Source organism: Athene noctua, chromosome 4, assembly GCF_965140245.1.
Source record: "Athene noctua chromosome 4, bAthNoc1.hap1.1, whole genome shotgun sequence".
NCBI classification, from domain to species: Eukaryota; Metazoa; Chordata; class Aves; order Strigiformes; family Strigidae; genus Athene; species Athene noctua.
The window spans coordinates 63149773-63171308 of NC_134040.1; the positions used below are offsets into that span (position 1 = coordinate 63149773).

Here is a 21536-nt window from a genome sequence, read left to right on the forward strand (position 1 = left end):
CTTGCCTCTTCAGCTTCTAAACGTCTTTGCAGGTAAAAATATGGGTTACAGTCCTCCTACATGCAAGAAACATTCAGTTCCTGGCTAAATTGTTCTTCCTCGGTTAAATCTGTGTTATACACAGGTGAACTCAGAAACATCAGAACTGATTACTTAATCTGAATTCTTTATCCAAATATAGTATAAAATCATGTGAGGAATCCTAACAATCAAAGAAACTGTTCTGGGTGGAATATTCACCTTAGGATGCTTTTGAAAGAACACAGAGAGATGGATAGATGCCACAGACATCAAATTTTACTTTTCCTTTTGCCTCATTTGGTCTTGATCAGCATTTATACTATAGCCAGACAGACATTACCTTCTCACAGTCAATTAATCAGGCTTGGAGCTAGTCCTAGGGGAATGAAGGTGTTTTTTGGGCTTTCACAAAGCCATTCATTCTCCACCTCCACACAGAAGATGTGTCAGACACAACATCTCTAAATATACTGCCTCATGTACCCAGTGCTATTACTCAAGCAAGCAGGTGCACACAAGATAGAGAAATCCATTATTTTAGCTGTCTCTGAGAACTGCCTGAGTCTTAACTTCAATTTAGGGGAAAATCCAAGCATAGCCCCTGGCAGTTTAACACTAGTGATATCACATTGCTGCAAACAACTGCCCATGCTACTGAACATTTTAGTTGGGAGTATGGTTATTCCTTGGAATTACATTTTCAAAAAATACAATCAAATAAACCTTTGAAAGTAGCATGCACGTAAAGCCACGTCCAACGTTTGCAAATGTGTACTGTATACATAACAATAATTCTCAGTATATGTTGTCAGTTCCAGTGATCACTTGTAGTTTTCAAACACATTTGAGACATAGGACACAAGTGCCAAAATTTACTTTTTTTTTTTTTATATTGTCATGAGGACTGGCCAAACCATTGAGACATGGAAAAAGTGCATGGGTACCACAGGGCTAGAGTACCCCTTTCAGAGAAGTAACTTTATGAAAGTAAATATACATACTAATACGTAAACCTAGATTTAATATAACAGAATAAGAATTTGGGGGTTTCATGGTTAAAGTTGGAACTATAATGTCACAAATATACCTGCTGCTGCTAGAAAAATGTGGAGACTTGTTTGTTTCCTAATGTGTTTGGTATCTGACTTTCATTTTCCCAGCTTAGTGCTGTGCATTTCAGGCTCAGCAGGTCTGTTCCCTTTGTTGCAGGAATATCTTAAGATCTGAAATTAGTTTGAAGAACAATTAAAATTATTAAATAATGAGGCTGACATTTAAGTTTTGCTTTCTATCAAAAGATATAAAACATGCTTTATGAAAGAAGATAGGTAATAACTCAATTTTACAACTAAGAACTGACATATAAGATACTAACTGAAGTTTCTATAGTCAACCAGCAGATCAGATGCAGAGTCCAAATCAGGAACTAGGTCATAGTCCTAAACCCTTTATAATGGATCCTTTTTTGATTTTCTAAACTTAAAAAATTATTAGGTTTCACCACTAAATATAGCATGTGAAGACATAATTGATTTCTAACACCTTTTTTTCAAAATGCTTTTAGAGTTTTCCTCTGAATATTAAATACATAGAGATTGGTGTACAGTTAATCAAGAGAAAATGTCACTAAGAAAATACGTTGTTACAGCATAATGCTTTCCTGCTGATAGGGATATGCCGAGAGTGAGATAAGCAAGATGGAATAATTTATTGAGCAACAGCACACTGCAGGCAGTGCATTTCAGGAGGATTATATCACGCCTTGGGTGGTAATACAAGGAACAGGACTAAGAATTCTGAGCAGCTTTCACCATCCAAGAAGTATTATAATGACTTAGAAGTGCCAAGGCTTGGAGTCAAGTTTATTGCTCTTGTGAAATGTAATTTAAACAAGGCAAACAGTGCTCATTTACAGGGCATTATGAACATAACTGGCCATTACTGACACCACTGATGACGAATCAAAACCTCCAGTTGTGACCAGCATTTTAAAAGAAGCAAAACATAAGGGGATAAAAAAATGGCCCACCAGTGATGCTTTCACATCATTCATCTCACAACTTTGCTAAGTTAAGCAAGAGTATTGAGATCTCTGAAGAAAATAATACTTTTGAGGGTAATATTTCAAGCACCGATTATCCTATGGTGAAACCCTATTTATAAAACTATACTGAATGTTTGTTTTGTTGCAGTCACTGAGAAGTTATCAAATCTTGAATGATTCAGCTATTTTAAAGATATTTCCTGTTATAGGAAAAAAAAAATCATCTGCCTGGTTCTCTTCCTTACAGATATTTCCAAGTGAAACAGAGCCTTGCATCTTTATCTGCATAATCTAAAATCCTGCCAGCCCAGTTCAGAAATACCTCTCCTTATAGAAAAATTCCAAGTAAATTGAACAGAGTGGGATAAGAGAGAGACAAAGTCTTTCTATTGTGTTTTTCATATTAAATATAAAATACTGTAATTTTCCATATAACTTCATTATTTTGTCTACATTTAGTTGAATTCTGTTAAACTAAGTAAGCTTATTGCTGTATTCTGAAGCAAAATTTGTGAGGATGTTCTCAAAATAAAATACTCTAGAACAGTCCTCTTCAAGTTCTTGGTAAAATTATGCAGCATTATACAAAAAGTGTTGGGAATAACTCTAAATCCTGAACTTCTGCTGCTTAAATCATTGGTTTTCTCTAGTGATGGTAAGAGCTGAATGCTCTCTAGCGTATTTCATAACAAGAGCCCATAAAGTAGTAGGAAGCTAATAGAAAACCTCCAGGAGATTAAACTAGTTTCTCAGCAAGTATAAATAGACAGTGTGCCATTGTAGCAAGTTGATTCAGTTAATCTTGATGAAGTTTTTAGTAAAGATTTTAGTAAGCCTAATTTCCTCTCTGAGACAGTTTTTTGGTCCCTGTTCATATGGCAGGTTTCCAACATTGGCATGTTCTAATAAGGGCAAAATCTGAGGGAGTAGCAACAATATGAGGGCTGGAGAGAAAGAAAAAAGAGGTTGTATGGAATAACGCAGAAGCTGAGCAAAGACTGTATAATGTTGCATTATAATATATCAGTTAGACTTGTAGGAAGGGACCTCTGAAAGTCATCTTGTCCAAACAACCACTGTCCAAGCGTGGCCACCGAGAGCCAGTTGCCTAGGACTGTGTCCATCAGCTTTTGAATATCTCCAAGGATAGACACTCCACAATATCCCTGGGCAACCTGGGTCAGTGCTCAGTCAGCTGCATGGCCCCCAGCATGCACTGGTGCATGGCGTTATTCTTCCCCAGGGGTAGGAATTTGCACTTCTTTGTTGAGCTTTACTGAATATATAAATGCCTAGGGAGGAGCCAAGTCAATGGGGAAGAACATGAGCAGCAGGACCAGTACAGTCACGGGTGACACCCAAGAAGAATGCAATGTGAGGCAGGCAGAGAACAAAACCTGCAAGGAGTGAATTGAGAAGAAGAGGGGAAATATGGAGGGAGAGACAGAGAGGGGAAACTCACTGAAAAGAAAACTTGCCCTTGTTCTTGTGGGACACTAACTTCCTAGACATCTGCTGGAAATACAACACAGCAGAGCGGTACCAGTCCTGGAGATTCCTGGAATGTGTGGGAGACAACTTCCTGACACAGCTGGTGAGAGAACCGACCAGAGAAGGTGCCCTGCTGGATCTCCTCTTTGTGAACAGAGAAGGGCTGGTGGATGATGTGGTGGTTGGAGGCCGACTAGGGCACAGTGATCATGAAATAAGAGTTCTCTATTCTTAGAGAGGCCAGGAGAGGGCTAAGCAGGACTGACATCCTGGACTTCAGAACAGCTGACTTTGTCTTGTTTGGGCACCTGCTTGAAAGGATCCCCTGGGAGACAATCCTGAAGGATACAGGGGTCCAGGAAGGCTGGGTGCTCTTTAAGAAGAAAGTCTTAATGTCTCAGGAACAGGCTGTTCCCAGGTGCTGTAAGAGAAGCCGGCAGGAGAGAAGATCACCCTGGCTGAACAGGGAGCTTTGGCTGCAACTCAGGGAGAAAAGGAGAGTTTACAGCCTTTGGAAGAAGGGGCTAGTCACTCACAGTGATTACAAAGAGGCTGTGAGGCTATGCAGGGTGGAAATCAGGAGGGCTAAAGCCCAGCTGGAAATAAATGTGGCTTCAGCAATCAAGGACAACAAGAAATGTTTCTATAACTATGTCAGCAGCAAAGCCAGGGAGTCTCCATCCCCTGCTAGACGCAGGAGGAAACCTGGCAACAAGTGATGAGGAAAAGACTGAGGTGCTTAATGCCTTCTTCACCTTGGTCTTTAATAACAAGACTAGTTGTACTGAGGGAATCCAGCCTCCTCAGCCAGAAGACAGAGACTGGCAGAACGCCCCGCCCCCCCCAATCCAGGAGGAGACAGTCAGGGACCTGCTGCATCACACAGACACACACAAGTCTATGGGACCAGACGGGATACACCTGAGGGTGCTGAAGGAGCTGGCTGGGGTGCTCGCCAAGCCGCTTTCCATCATTTACCAGCAGGCCTGGCTGACCGGGGAGGTCCCGACTGATTGGAAATTGGCCAATGTGACGCCCGTCTATAAGAAGGGTCAGAAGGATGATCCAGGAAATTACAGGCCTGTCAGCTTGACTTCGGTGCCCAGGAAGCTGATGGAGCAGCTCATCCTGAGTACCATCACGCAACACATGCGGGACAACCAGATGCTCAGGCCCAGTCAGCATGGGTTTATGAAAGGCAGGTCCTGCCTGACAAACATGATCTCCTTCTACGACAGGGTGACCTGCTTATTGGATGAGGGAAAGGCTGTGGATGTTGTTTACCTTGACTTTAGCAAGGCCTTTGACAACGTTTCCTACAACATTCTCCCAGTGAAACTGGCTGCTCGTGGCTTGGATGGGCACAAGCTTTGCTGGGTAAAAAACTGGCTGGACGATTGGGCCCAAAGAGTTGTGGTGAACGGAGTTAAATCCAGCTGGTGGCCGGTCAAGAGTGGTGTCCCCCAGGGCTGGGTTTTGGGGCGACTCCTGTTTAACATCTTTATTGATGATCTAGACGAGGGGATCGAGTGCACCCTCAGTCAGTTTGCAGATGACACCGAGTTGGGTGGGAGTGTTGATCTGCTCGAGGGTAGGGAGGCTCTGCAGAGAGACCTGGACAGGCTGGAGCCATGGGCTAAGCATCAGTGCATTTCAATGCACTGGCCATCATTTCTTGTTTAAATGAAAGGCTTGAGTACAGCATAAAAAACTCCACAGTTCATATACTTTTGTGAACTGAGCCTCCACAGATACACTGCATCTGTATCCTCAAAATTGACTCATGTAATCAAAAATCATATGTGTCTTACAAATACAATAATAATGTATATAAATAGCGATTTCTGTAACAAATGAACGTAAAATTAAAAGTGCAACTGAGAGAAAAATATACCTATATATTAAAAGAGTTTTGAAATGGTACCTAGACTTCAAGATGTAAACTTCAGTGATGGAAGCAGTGACATTAAGTTTCAGTCTACCTTTAAGGAAACAATTAAAAATACTTAAGTTTTGCAACAAGAATGACAGTCATCATAGACCTGCCTTAAAAACTATTGGGCTGGTCTGTGCCCAGACTCTAGTCTAGCCTGTGCGTAGACTCTAGTCTACAGACAATGACTTGGTATTATTATCTGATGTTTCAAATGTTGCAAAAGGTTAAAACTTGTTAACAGAATTTGATCAGAACATCAGAGTTAAGGCTGAAAGAAAATACAAAGTGACACATTGGACTGAACATACCTGCAAAGAGTCTGCAGAGTTTTTTAACTACTTCAGAAGAAACAAGTGAAAGAAGTCATTTCTGTTTCAATCAAAAGAGACTTTAAGTTTTGTTAACAAGTGACTTGTATTTTTGCACCAAAGGACTCTTTTGTCTTCAGAGTCATAGCAGGTCTGGAGCCAGACTGTGTGCTTGCAAATCTTTCCTCTAGCTAGAGGAAAGAAAGAGGACGATGCCAGAACGCGCTCACTTGCCCCAAACAAAGAATTCAGCACTGTCAAAGCATTAGCAATCCTCGGTTCATGCTGCTTTGTTTCTGTTAGTGCAGGATATAAAAGCATCTCTGGCTGTATGTTTTGATAACAGAAATGAGTACCTTGTCATGTTCTAAATCAGCAACTGAAAGACTTCTTAAGTGAACGTGACAGTATTTGAAATGTCCCATGCTGCCACACTTAAGATATGCCAATCACAATTAATAGCAATGGATTTGCTATTCCAAAACAAATAAAACCTGCAGAATTTTTCTGCTGAATGAAGAGCCGCTGAACGAAAACAGGAGCAAAATTACAACGATAGCCAGTTAGCCTGTCAATGGAAATTACTTTCATTTGTCTGTATTCACAAGTGTTAGTAAACAATAATGCTTCAGCTAATACAGTTTTTGTTATATTCAAATTGAATGTGAAATACAGGCTGACATTATAAATAGATCTCTTACTCTTTTGCACTGGATTTCTGAGGTCTTCTGAGCCTTTACATTTAAATAATTTTTTAAGTTTCACATATTTTGGTATCAACCTCAATAAATAAGTGTCATTTTTCCTTCTAGCAAATTAAGGACTGTCCTGCTTGTTGTTTGAAGGAGAGATGTATCTATAGCTTCCCCTCACTCAGTAGAAACCAAGCGAATATTTTATATTATTCCAGTGGATTCTGAAGAGTTGTGCTGAAAATCCACTTGGTAGGGTGATGAGATCTCTCTGTAAATAAATGACTCTCATCTTCAAGTTTGGTGAATCCCTTTTTCTGAAGTCTCAAAACAGTTTTGGTGCTCCCAGCTGCCATGTCCCATGAGTTGACCCTGTTACCATAGGAAGTAGATACAGATCTCCTTGAACAAATTCCTTTTCTTTGTTTTTTGTTTTCTTGGGGTTTTTTTGTTTTGTTTTTCCCCCAGTGAATTCTGCTTTTTTCTGTCATCTTGTTCCACTTCTTTTCATCTAATTTCTTCCTCATCTTCATGCTTGATTCAAGGCTTCCCTTTAAGACCACCTCAAGCACTCATTTTTACTGACTAGCCAAAAAACCTTTTTCTTTGTAAGCTGCTGAGCAACTACTGAAGGGCTCCCTTGTGGGCTACTACTCTGGACCTATGACTTACGAAACTTTCGGACACCAAGCAACACAGGCTTACTTGGATAGACATAAGGCAAACAATTCAGATAATAATTCATGAGACTGAAATGTGTGATTAAATCAGCTTTGTCTGCTTTAAACCTTTACTGGGAAGTCTCCTATAAAGCTTTTAGGGACTAATGATGTTGGGCGTACAGCAGGGATGCTAAGGCTAATACCAAGCAATAAACCTATTTAAAATTACTTGCATTCATGCAGTAAAGAAACTAATTCACAAGTTTTAACCTATCCAGGCAGACAGATGTAATGAGTCTAGTTCTGTAACGGACCAACTGCTCTCTCACAGTTGGATTCCCTAAACAGTTACACTGGGAATATTCTGGACAGAAAGAAAAATTTATAAACCCACCCACATACATTCAAAAAATTTGTAGCTCTCGTCTGGCTCTGAAGTCTTTGGTTTTCTTTTAAAAAAACCCACAACAAACATGAAACAATCTCTTCAGCTTTCCTCAGCTGGCCATCACTGCTCAATGCAAATTATAATTTTAAAGTAATGACTCTAGATCAATGTGTTTAAAATCATACCTCTTGTGGAAATTCTTCTCTTTGGCTTTTTTTCTTTTTTTTTTGATGGTGGTGTTAATTTACCTTTTTTCCCTTCTAGGATTTTCATACTCGATTTTCGTGCATACCTTTAGCTTTTATGGATGTCATCTGATTGATTCTAACAGAAAATAATGTAATTTCTAAATTACCTGTTGCCGGTGTTCCATAAATATGATACTTTTACCTACAGCATTCCATCCAAATTCATGTTAAAATATAAAAAACTATCTGGGTGTTTGGAGGCTGCAGTGGCCATGGGTCTTTGTGGAGCAGATGCTCTGTGCAATTATGAATAGGTGTACCTGCAGTGCCAGTAGCAACTGACAATTACACGGATACGCCAGAAAATATTTGTCCTGTTTTGTTGTCAAGTGTTATTACCTAAATCTTCTTTGTTCTCAGATGAAGCTGTGTTTTCCTACTCCACTTTGCATTACAACCCTAATTTGTAGACCAGAATTTTAAGTAGTATATACCAAGCCAAGATCTGTAGTCTCTGATGTCTTTAGGATGCATGGTTAAAGCTCTGCCAGAAGAGCTAGATCGTGAAGGACTTGGGAATATTAACAGAATGGGGAAGTAGCCTGAGCTACCCCAGATGCTAGAGGGGATTGAGAAAGCATCCAGAAAAGCCAGAGAAGGTTGAGTCTAAACATACAGAAAAACAGATAAATCAGAAGAGGCAGAAAAGCATATCAGATACAAAAAGACCATTTAGCACTGGCGACTAGTCTAAACTTAGCTTAAAAGCCAAATCCCAACATTTTCTGTCTGCCTGTGTAAGAAGATAGCACTCACATTAACTATGAATAGTTTTCCAGCAGATGATGAGAAATACTTTTTCTTCTTCCCCCCTGAGAAAAATCACCTTTCTCGAATTAGACAGCTATAATCAAAACAAGCTAGCAGGTAGTGCTCTAAACTTCTCATGATCCCCACACTGCAGGGCCAAATGTCTTCGAAACCCTATAGCACAAGTACTCAGTCCCTCGCGAGCTGCAGGAGGTAGGTAGGGAAGGGGAAGGTCTCTGTAGCAATGAGGAGAATATACAGATTTTCTCTTGGAGGCAGTGTCTCCCTCTGACGCTTACCTTGTTGCACAAATGATCCATACACAAACCACATGGAGTTGTAGAGCGTTGTGGAGGTCATCGATCCCATCTGAAGACGCGGGGGATTGAGCCAGTTCAAGAGGTAGACCAGTAGCCCTACTAATAGCACAGTGCCAGCTATGCATGCCCACAGGGAGAGGTCAAATGGTGCCAAGCAGGCAAACATGTCCACTGTCTTCTCTGCCTTTCGGAGCAGCACGCCAACTGAGTAGTCCATATAACGTGTTGTGAAGTCCACCACATTTTCTCTGTCGGGGGTGATGGTTAGGGCAGAGATCCCTATATCAGCTCTCTAAGGAAAGAGGAAGAGAGAACAACATGCATAAGTTGGAGCTACAGAAAACATCTTTGTTCCTCTGTGATTTATGGCAGCTAAACTTATGGAGAAGCAGAGGCCAAGGCCGATGTCTTAAGCATCATATATGTAAACCCAGAAACGTGACTAAGGCTTGAACTGAATAGCTGTATCACACATTTTAGTTTCTGCAAGCAAACCTCACTTGGTAGACTTGGGCACATTATCTCTCCACATTGTTATTTTTCAAGGAATCAAAACACTCCAACACAGATCATAGCTGGAGGAAATCTACTTTTGGGCATTTTTCTCAGCCTGGCTTACTGAAGCCATCATAGTCATTGTGGCAGAAGGCAGACCTTGCGTAAAGCTTTTCCAATCAGAGGAAATTAGTTGCCTGACAGAGCCACATGATATCCATTTTGATGACATGATGATCATGACAAAGGGCCACTGCACTGAGGTCACTTGAAATTTTGAAAAACATCAATTCTGGCTGCAGAGTCTGAAGTGCAGAAGAGCAGATATTCCATGCAGTTCCTTTACTATTAATTCCTCTATATCCTCCTGCTAAGCAATTCCTCTCTATGCCAAACCGTTCTGCAGCTATCTTGGACTTGCTTTTACATTTTTTATAATTTAAAGAACCCACTTCAAATGAGAAGAGGATGAATAACATTGCTTGATCTAATCATTGTATTTCACAGCATGTCTGGGTATTAGGTCTCCAGAGACACCAGGCACAACTACAGCAGGTGCTATTTTACTTTTCACAGGTACAATTAGAACTGCAATAAAAACAAGAAAGGATATTTAAAGCAGACATACTAATACCATTTTTAAAAGCCCAAATACTGAACAAAAAGTCTGTAAATTCTAGATATTTTAATATGAAAAGGAGTACTTACAATACTTTAAGCTGCTACTAATTTGATTTAATCCATTTCTGTTGTGCCTAAAGCTGTGTGGTCCTTTGGAAGGGGGTGAGGAGAGTACAAAGGCTTGAAAGCACTGTGTCAAATTTTATTAACTCTCTTGAATTTCTTTCTTCTTGCCCAAAGAAAGCAGAGATTACTAGTTCCTTAGAAATGTGATGTGAAATATTAAGGGGGAAGGCATGGCAGCTGAAACTGATTAGAATCAAATTTGCAAATCATCTGGGCTCTTTTAATGCCATCTGCAAAACACTCTGCAGCTCATGGTACAAACATCGTTTTAATCACAGTGCATTTAAGACATCAGTTTATATGATGTTACTTTAACTTTATATTAATTATTCAGTGGTTTGAGAAAGTCACAAAAGATAGCTGGAGGCCTGATGATTCAGACAAAAAAGGGTTTGAAAATACTGATTTGCTTAAAAGGCATCAATTACGACATCAGCTTTCATTTGTGGGTTAGATTCTCTAGTGTCTTAAATGAAGCTGTGTTGATGTGCACAGCTGAAAGCATGGCTTTCTGAATTCACTTCATGCCCCTTCCCAACAATTTTTTGTGAGTGATGATTTAAGTGCCCTTTCCTCATGGTCAGTAGCAAACTCACTAAACCAAGTAAAAATTTCATCAGAATTGTCCATGGAAACATTCAGATCATCTGAGTCTCTATCCTCTGATTATAAAACTTTTGGTCAACAAGTGACTCAAGTGATTCACAGTATCAGCTAACAGTTAAGTCCTAGCTCCAGTGAGCAAGTTGCAAAGCAGTCATAATTTGAACTGTTTTCCACAATTGTGAATATAAATGCATTTACATTACAAATGTAAAAGTCCAATGCTCTATACCATTGTCAAAACAGGAAAATGTGGTTATACTTAAAGAATAGAGTTGTTTGAGTTTTTTTGGTGAATGTATATCAAAAAATAAAATAGGAATTCAGGGTTAAAGGAGGACACAAGAAAACAAAAAGTCCTAGACTTAGCCACTGCTGTTTAACTTTAGCTGTGTTATTAATTACCAGCACGTTACTAAAGTACTGCCTTACTACACAAGATTATTGTAAGGTGATAATTCAAGTTGTATTTGTAAGATATTTGAAGATTCTCCCCTGAAAAGCAACGTACATAAGTAAAGTTAGTTTTACTAAATAATAGATAAATGTAGGACTGAATGACTAATATATTTTTTCTGTTTTTTTCCCCCATTCTTTTAAAGAGAAACAAATTTCTTCATGAAACACACTGAAGGGCACTGCATGAAAAAGCACAGTATGTGGTATTTGTGAAAATACTTCTATTGTACATCTCCAAAGAGCAGTCTCTTCAAACTCTCCAGCATAATAGTTCCACTCTCGTTACCAGCCAGCTATGACAGAGGAACAACATTGCCCTAATGGAAATGTTGCACTGCCTTTGTCATACTTCAGCAGCAATCATGATAAAATTATGTCCTGCAATTAAAGAGTGGTATTAAAGTAAAACATAAATCAGAGAGTTAAGTCCTGACTTCTAAATATTCCTACGTTCAGCTGTTTAAAAAAAAAAAAAAAAAATTACACTGAAATACGACAACTCCTAACTTATTAAATTGAATCATAAACATCCGTTTACCAGAAACCTACATTTAGCACAGAACCAAGCTTAAGTTAACTTAATATTTGATCTACTGACTGTGAGCATTCTTAATTAGGTACAGATTCTGTCAACTTGTATCAAAATTGGAAGATGAAAAACATTAAATGCTTGTCATTAACATGTCAAATTGGATCAGAGAAGACATCAGTTTGAAGAAGTCAAGGTTCACTTAGTGCTTCTGAGATAGAAAGGCAAGTGCATGCAATTATGTCAATATTTAGATGTAAAGCTGCCAATCTGAATTATAAACATGTAAAGCTCTCCACTAAGTTTTCACAGTGCCAGAATCAACCAACTATCAGTATCTTAGATGTCTGTTTAACACATTTCTGATGAATGAAACTGTGACTCCTGAAAATGACTGACTGAAAAAAACAGCAGAGGGCATTATTTTTCTTTATGTAACCTGTTTACGAATTTGTATTCCTTAACAGCAGTTCTCCAGAGGTCATTGTAGAGCAATGTTATCAGAATCAGAAAGACCAAAAAAAATGACCAAATGGGTCTGGTAGCATTGTTACTGGTGTCACAGAATCAACTCATCAGCAAAGCCTAGAAACCCCTGAAATGTCGTTATGCTATTGCTGAAGCAAGCACATGTCGTACGTATGGAAAGCAATCTTATGATGTTTCCTGTGGTTCCCGATCAAGAACAGGGAAAATACATGAATCTACTTTAAACTGGTCTCATGAGACCTTTCATTTTATCCATTTTCAATGTTGAATCAAGTTTCAATAAATGCTGGAAGCAATAAATCACAGGCCCGCATGTTATGCAGTTATTAATATGGACATGAAAAAATTAATCAGAGAGACATTTTTTCTCAAGTTAACACACATACACTCAAATAATTCTCCTTTTATTCAGCTATTAGTTTTTCTTCTTACTTCATCTCTCTGTGTGCTTTCTTCCTTCCTATGCTACTCACCTTAGGAAGATGCAATTAGAAAAAGAGCCTCATAAGAGGCTTCTACATGGCTTGCAGTTTCTCTTAGAAATGTTTAGGCATGTAATTAGTTTTCCTTCTCTGATGGATCTAAGTTGAATTGGGCAGTTTTCCCTATGTTATTTGCTTCCTGATGGCTCCTCACTGGCAAAAAAGCCTAGCAATCAAGGTAGCATGTTGAAATGTGGGAAATGGTTGATGGATGTGAGTATCACCAGGAAGCCCAGAGACATGCTGGAAAGCCTACTGTCCTCTCCCAGAAGTGGCATTAGCCACTTCTCTTGCCTGTCAAACAAGCTCATCCCTCTGGTAATGTGGACTTGAGGGCAACTAAAGGAAATGCTGTGAAAAGACAGATCACTGAGATAACTGAGACAACTGAGATAACCGAGCAAGAGAAAGCACTGCTCCCCTGAGATGATTTTAGCCTTTCCATAGAAAGCTGATGCTCTCTGAACTAATCCTGTTTGTGAGTTGAAGCTCTGAGGGATGCACTGAAAGCCCCAGTCATTTGACAGGAGAGGGGCAAGAGCACCACGTGCTTCTCTCAGAGTATTTATCCCCTACAGACGTTCTGGTGCAGGTGCTCAGCAAACAGAAAGCTTTCCGTAGTATGGCTACATTCAGTCTATTTTGGCAGAAGAAGGTGTATGGAGCAAGGATGTATCTAACATAGGTCTTGACAATCAAAGAAGGGGGGGCTTGAATCACTTTCCAAATTCAAATTAACAACCAGTTGCTTTGATCTGATGATTCCAGCTCCTATTTTAGCAGCCAACAGGGACCTTGTCTTCGAAGCTGGAACAGAGTGAACTTGGCAAAATGTCACTTCCACAAGGCCAGCTGTGGACCTAGGGCATGTACTTGGCACCGCAGGGCTTCTGCCCTGCACTGCAGCTCAAGCAGGGCTGCTGTAAGCAAGGGCAGCCTGAGATTGCTCTCCCTGATACCAGGACCTGTATCAGAGCCTGCTGCATGCTGAATCAGTTAATGAAAACAGCATATACTGATCTTTAACATAGAAATAATGTGCTTACTACAGCAACTGCCATTTCATATGGAACATCTGTAGGGGCCACAGACATCCTTCTCAATGAGATGCACTGAAAAAGAGATGGCTGCTCTTTTGCATTACCCTCGAGTGGGACTTGTCCTTTGCAGAAATACATTGTTCCCAACTCATTTCTGGCTCACACAATAAAAGGCAAAGAGCACTCTCTGTTTCTGGATTTCGTCCATGTGTTGGCCAGACTATCATGTAAGACTTGGTTGGGAAAACAAGGAAACACTCTGTATTAAACAGGTTAGATCTTTAATTTAAAACTATTCTCTGCTCCTTTGCTTCCCCTTACAAAGTTGCCAAGCAGATAGATATCTGGGTTCTGGGAGCAGAACTCATTTCACAGTAAATAAGAAAGCAGCCTTTCAAGAACAGCTTGCACTTGGTAAGGGGTAGATATACACTGGCTGTTTGCCCAAAGGTTCTCTTTTGACTTAAGAGGGACAGAGAATAGGAGAGAAGGACACAGTGAACCTTTACTGTTAAAATAAGAAAAATAAAATATTACTTTTTTTTTTTAAAAAAAAAAACCCAAACCATGGGGTTTTTCAATTCCAAATTCAGGTCCATTATCTCTTCATACTTTCTAACTGTACAGAAAGATTTTTTAGTCATTAAGACTCATTTACAACAAAACTGTAGCAGACTGGTAAATCTGTCCCACTCATGACATCTGTTTACAGATCTATAGGTGGTTGCTACCTTAAGCATGTTATTAGAGTTGTGTGAGTCTCTGCCTACAAAGGAGACAAGAATGCCACACACATTTTACAGTGAACCATTTGATTCCAGTTTTGAGTTCTACCTTATGAATCATTCCTTTCAAATAAATAAAAACTGTTTCAGGCCCACTCCCATCTCCAGAGCCATCCATCTAGGACTAAGACCCCTCCAGTTTTTGTTATATAGTGGCCTGATGAGTCCTTTGCTGAGTACTGTTGAGAGTAGGATATAGTATAACATCAGATTTAAGGAACAGAAAAAATGGTAAAAATAAGTCAATAGGCCATTGTGGTGTTAAGTCTCATAATTAGACAATGGATTTTTAGTTATTAAACTTTAAAATATGGAGGAAAATACACTTTCCTAAGTGGCTCCAGCTTACCATCTATGTTCACAGCATTCCACTTTCCAGCTTTGTAAGGGCAGGGAGACAGGCAGAAGTTTATTAATACAGTGTAGATGTATGAAACGTGTCACAGGTGTGACATGTGTGGTTATTTTCCATTCCAATAGGCTTTCTACTGCTCAGGGAAGCAGAATAGGTTAAACCTATCACTAAATTTTTTTCCCATGGGGATCTTTTTTTTTTTTCTTCCCTTTATTCTTTTTTCCTTCCTTTTTTTTTTTTTTTTTTTTTTCCCTTTACTGCAAGACATTTTCCAGCAGTTTGCTAAATTTTAGCTGAAGTATTTAATGATTAGGTCCTGTATCTCACCATGTTGCTCCTTAATCTTTGTTGTGATTATCAATTAAATTCCACCTGAAGATTTGGAAAAGTGCTTCCATAAACAACCAGTAAGTTATTTATATGAATATCTATGGCAGTTATTTAAGGATAAACAACACATGTAGGTCTCTATAGCTGTAAAAGCTGCCTCTGCAGGTTAACTAACAGCAAATAATATATATGTATGTTGATGGCACAAATGAGACATCAGCAGAATAGAGTCTGAATAGCCTTTTCTCAGTGGGGGAAACTGCGAGCAGATAAGATGTGAAGAGTGGAAAAAAAGAAAAATAAGGCACATTTATTTAGTTTATTTATGATACAATATTGAACCTTTATGTAAAATTAAGTAGACTAAGTGGTTTATTAATTACCAAATAAAGAATTTATTGCTCTTGATTCATACATCTACATAATGTAAGTGTTATCTATCGATAAAATATTTTCTGTTGATTATATACTTCATGTATTCATCACATCAACATTTTACTTATGTAATGTACACTGATTATTGGAACACCAATGTTTCCTCTTTCAAACAGCCTCTTCAACTCATTTGTGTCAGGTCTTGCCAAATTAATTAGGATGCTGTGCATCTCATTATTTGACTGTATTCAGATTTCATACTGCTGTACTTTGGTTGGAAAAAAGAGATTTCCCTGCTTCTTAAATAGTTACCAGCAAGCTCCATTTCCAGCTTTTTCTTTAGTGCCCAAAGCACCTGGGCATAATATCAAATTCTGGTGACATACGATGAACAACATGCTATCAATGACTCATTAAAAAAGGTTACTGGCTGATGCAAACATAATACACCATGTATTATTTAGCTTTATGAAATGACCTTTATTTAGTAAGTTATTAATAACCTTACCTTAAATACCAGTTCTCCTATCAGTCCATTCCATGACCCATCATCCTGAGGACTCCCATACTTGTGATCTGGTGCAACATAAATTTCATATTTAAAGCCAAGGTAAGTGGCCAAGGCTTCCAGCACATCTATTGAGAAGCCCTGATACTTCTTCGGTTTTCCCAGAACATTTTCAGACACCATAACAAAGGGCTCTTCCTAAAAAGAAAACAAAGGAGGAAACTCTTATTAAAGCAGTTTCATGCAATATTTGGGTGCTGATTTTTTTAAATGTAAAGGAGGAACTATTTAAACACTGTTTATACACAACTTTCCTACAACACATTGTTAGCAGTGCCTCTTACATTCGGTGAAATGCTATTTGTTATGTATTTACTTCAACAGAGAAATTTAATTCTCTATTATGCATTTCAGAAGTATATCTTCTGTTGTAATATTACAACTGAAATGCTTTTCAGTAATGCCTTCTGTCTGCACTTATGCTTGGCAGGGCAGACATACACTCATATGTCTGTCCATAAATACAGAGAGTTTCCACTGACTGGGCAAACACTGTATCTGACAACTGCAACTACTAATTCATGCTCTAAGGAATGAAAAATGTGGCAAAATAGGCCATACCGCAGAAACATGCATTTCTCTTGTCCTTCTGCTGTAATCTGAATCTGAATATAAACTGGTTGATTTCAAATAGTTCTATCGAAAGAACATCCATTTGATTAGTTTAATGGAGAATCACTTACGCGACTTAAGGATACAAATAAGATACTGAAAGTTGGAATTGGTTGGCAAGATTTCAAAACAATATGCTTTTTTTTTTTTTTCCCAAGAGCTTACGTAACTATTTCCTCTATTTTTTGATTAATATTTCTAATAACTTTTCAGAAATAAATTATTTTTTGGCTAACTTCAGTTTCTTTTTTCCCCTCTCTGTTATTCTTCCAGCTATTTAATTTCTAGGCATTTTCCTCCACATCTTTTTAAAATGAAACATATTATTCTGATATATTGCACATTATTCAGATCATATTTCTGAGCCAAAAAAATATATCTGCCATAAATGGATCTCACTTATGTTCATTTTCTCTGGGAACACCTGTCCGATCCACCTAAGTAGAGCAAAACGATCAAATCACCCCAAAAGAGATGAGGACACTGTAAAAGTTTTTTGGTTTGTTTTGCTTTTAAATTTAAATATGCTACATTTCTTCCTTTTAATTCTTTACATGGTGTTGTAATTTAGTATGAGTTTATCAGAAACGTATTCTGAGTTACAAAAAGTTAAGTCTGGCTCATAATGGCTTGGCCCTGATAAGCACATGAAACTGCTTCCTGACCACATCCTCCTAGTCTGCATAACCTACAAGCATACAGAAGAAAACAGAATTGACCTTCTGTAGTATCTGTGGCCTAGACTTTCTTCAGAGGCATTTCTGTTGGTGTTTAAATAATTAATTTTTTTTATCATTCTACTACACATCTCTCTCAATGACTTTAAAGCCAAAATACTTTTCATAAATTTTTCAACAATACTTCAGTAAATATTTTTAGTTTGTTACTATGTCATTCTGTATGAACAGGTATCACTGAATTGCAGGCAGGATGTTCCTGGAGTAAGAAAGCATCATTTGTAAATGCTTGAGTTAACATTCATGAAGATAGCCACATGTTGAGGATGCTGCCAAAGAAGAAAGGATGCAACCAAACTGCACTGGCAAGATGTTCTTTCCTGATTGTAGGAAATCCAGAAAAAAACCCTCAACCACCCAAAACAAAACCAACCCCCAAACCAACCAAACAAAAAAAAACCACCAGGGGAAAAAAAAAAAAAAAAGCTGGTGTTGACTGTCTCAGGTTATTTCCCAGTTATCAGATGGAATTTCTTTCTTCCAAATTATCCAAGATCAGCCAAATGAAATAAAAATAGAAGAGAGCAAGTGCAAGTGAATTTTTAAAGTAGTTTTACAGTGCCTGGGTTCCAAGAACATTGAAGGAATTGACATGACGTTGATGAAAGCTTCTCCTAAATGAAAACACAGAGTGAATTCAGCTTTTCTGATACTTGGATGAGAGATTCTCTACATACAGACCCAAAACTACTGAAAAAAAAAATGTTTCCACAAAATCTAAACACACAATGAATGAAATTCTAAAGATCTGTGTGTACAAAGGGTGTTTTAAAGTTGATAATTTTCATATTAGAAAGGATTTACTCTTATCACTTCTAACCTATTAGAAAATAGTTGCTCATAAACTGAATTTTATTCAGTTAGTTAAAAAGCAATTGCTAATTGTACTGATTTAAAACACCATTTAAAATGCAGTTTTTCCTGACTGATTTCAATCTTTCATTAAGCTATGTAATATTGTTTGCTGTTGAGGGATTTACCAAAAAAACCCAGTGTCTCATATGCTATATACTTAATGAAATATAAAGTCAAATATCTTTATGCAAAGCAACTAACACTTCCCAATTTCTGTTGGAGCCTGGAGCAGCAAAATGTTTAATCATATTCCAAACAAAACAAAAGAAATCTATTTCTGTGGCATTTTTTGGTAATAGTTTACATTTCTCAGAAGGTATTGAAAGAGGACAAAAATATTTGTCTTGACTTTTTTCCTCCTATAAATGCTGCAGGCTGAAATTATGTCAGTTATCCTTCTGTACACTGTGAGGGTGCTATGGGAGCTCCAGAGGAAAGACATATACAGCCCTACAGTATTGATGTTAAAATGATTGTCTCCATCCTTGAGAAAGAAGATCTTGCAGAAGGAAAATACACAAACCCAGCCAACGCATTTCTTACCTACTGAACAGAAAAATAATGAGAACAGCAAATAAGCTCATAGAAAGTAGGTGTCAAAAAGTGACAAGCTAACTGATGAGTTTTGAGGTGGCAAAATTCACTTGAATGATGAAGCTTCCATTCAACTCCAATAAATTGAAGATAATCCTGATGTACTTTCTCTCCAAAGAAAGTGATATTTCAGACTATAAAAGCAGGTCTTTCTCAGAGACGCCATACAATTGCCATCCTTGGAGATACGCAGAACTCACCTGGTCACAGTCCTGAACAACCTGCTCTAACATTAACCCTGCTTCATACAGATGCCATGCAAGATCCCTTCAATACTAAATTGTTCCAGGATGCAATGAAGAGATTCAAGGAAGGCCAGAATTCCTGCTTCTTATTTCTTCCACTTTTGGAGACACCTCTCCAGAGGACTGATGAGCCTCTGTGGGGCAAGAGCAGACTCCACAGACTGTAAAGTCAGGGAAGTCTGGAAAAGCAAAGAAGTCACAACGCACATGACTGAGGAGGGGAAAAAATGGAAACAAATTAATTTCTCCCCCTTAACTTCTTAGCTTCACAAGATGGATGTTCTGCCTCACTGGGCCTCAAAGCCATCATATATATATTTAGGGGATGGCTTTGCATCCAACCTCTATGGAGATCCTTTAAGAGAGGAGCTACTTTCCTTCTACTTTACCCCCAGTGTGCCTCCTTGACAACTGAATGCAGCACTACTAAGAGTATGATAAGGGCTCCTTTTCAAAATAGCTCCACTGTTATCACTGGTTTCTTCTTGGGATCTAAACTGTGCTATCCTGATGAAGAGGTAGATGGGTTTAAGACTTGATGTGGATCAAAGGATTTTTTACACAGTGTTGTGGGTTAACCTTGGCAGACAGCTAAGTACCACACAACCAATACTACCTGCAGCAAAATGAAAGTCAGCAGCAAACAGGTGAAGTTTATACTGGGTGAAGCAGTGCATATTGCTTTTTACAGTTATAAGAAGGCTAAGTCTGGTTCTAGAAACAATTACACCCCGAGCAAGAGAAGCTGCAAAATGTTAGCAGACTAGCCTTCTTAGGAAGGCTAAAGGCAGACCCAAGATTAAGGCAAAATAGCATAAAAAAAGGAAAGTGTTGGGAAAGATGGCATTATAGTACATTGGAGAAGCAGCTCACAAAAACTCTTGTCTCCATCCATTTACCTATTATCACTAGGTTTATAAAAGTTTTTATGGAAGAAGCTACACATTAAGACTGACATAGGTTAACAGCATACTACATATTAAGACTGATATAACTTAACATCTTCCTCCCACCAGAGGAACTAGCTACCTTCTCATGCAATAGCTCTGCTGATGCTTGCCTCCTTTATTAAAGTAATTCTACTACTCAACCACCACAAACCTACTCAATTTTTGTGAGTTGATCTAATTGCCAGGGGTACAGACAAACGCCAGTCAGGACAAGCACTGGAGTAAGACTGTACAAGCAGAAGTGATGGAAGTAGCAAGAATGTGCCCTTTATGGTATCAGGAAATGGTTAAGCAGCTCAGACATCTTACCCAAACCTATTTTCAGATGTTCAACACAATATTTTTTGAGCACATTTCATAAATTAGGGTTTATCATTGAAATAATTGGTTGAATAAGAAGAGTTATCATCACCATTTTCCATATGCAAACCAGAAATGCATGGATTTCATGACTTATACAGCCGAGAAGTGAATCCAAGTGTGCTGGGTCAGGGACAAACGCCTTATCCATAGACTGTTTTCCCTCTATCTTATTTTAATGCACTAAAACATTCATATCTGTGTTCATGAGTCTAAGTGCAGGAAAAACAGTAGTAGAAATCAAGCATTAGATGAGAAGAAAGGAATGTGGGATCCAAACATGAGATGTTGTGGAGGTTTGAACACAGGCGGCAGCCAGGCGCCACATGGCCGGGCCGGCCCTTCACCTCCCCCTCCCCTGTGAAATAAGGGAGGGACAAAAAGGGAGAAAATTCGTGGGTTGAGTAAAAAGAAAGAATTTACTAAATATAACAAGAGAACAACAGTGACAATAGTGAGTCCAAAAAGAAAAGGGTAAAATGCAGCAGTGGCTTTACTGAGAACGGCGACGGCCCCCCCACCCCCAGCAATACACGATGGGACTGGAAACCCGAAATTGGGCGCCACAGAGAGCCCGAGCCCCCCTGTACACCCTGGGCATGGCAGCACATGGTAGGAAATACTCCTACACTGATCCGCACTGGCCCACCGCTGTGCTCTGTGCTCCCTCTCAACCCAGGGAAAGTTAACTCTGCCCTGTTTGAAACCAGGACAGATGCATAGACCCAGGGAGAGAAAAGTCTTACTCCTGAGATGACTGCTAGCCAGGGTAAAACTGCAAGTGGACAACATGGATTGGAAAGTGCCCTAGTCCAGGGAGAACTGACAGCAGGGCAGTGTAGGCACAAAAAGGAATGTCATGCATCCAAAACCAAGCCCTCAACCCCTGCCCTCAATTTTACACAGTGGGAAGGAAGGGGTAGAACATTTATTTTGCTTTATTTTAAACATATCAGTGGAAATCAGAGATTGATAGTATAAATCTTGGAGCAGACTAGATTCAAGATTAGGAGACAGAAATGCTGCACTTTATTATTTGTTCCATCAAGATAAAGGGCTAACAGCT

General features: G+C 38.9%; 1 protein-coding gene across 3 annotated transcripts in view; it reads right to left on the reverse strand.

Moving 5' to 3' along the window:
* GRID2 (glutamate ionotropic receptor delta type subunit 2) overlaps positions 1–21536 on the reverse strand; it is a 748418-nt gene that overhangs the window by 124941 nt on the left and 601941 nt on the right. For all 3 annotated transcript variants that reach the window (XM_074904010.1, XM_074904009.1, XM_074904011.1), the window contains 2 exons: positions 16058–16255; positions 8840–9152 (listed from right to left, as the gene is read on the reverse strand). In XM_074904010.1, coding sequence (XP_074760111.1) covers positions 8840–9152; positions 16058–16255 — 511 coding nt within the window. The remainder of the gene's footprint in view (positions 1–8839; positions 9153–16057; positions 16256–21536) is intronic.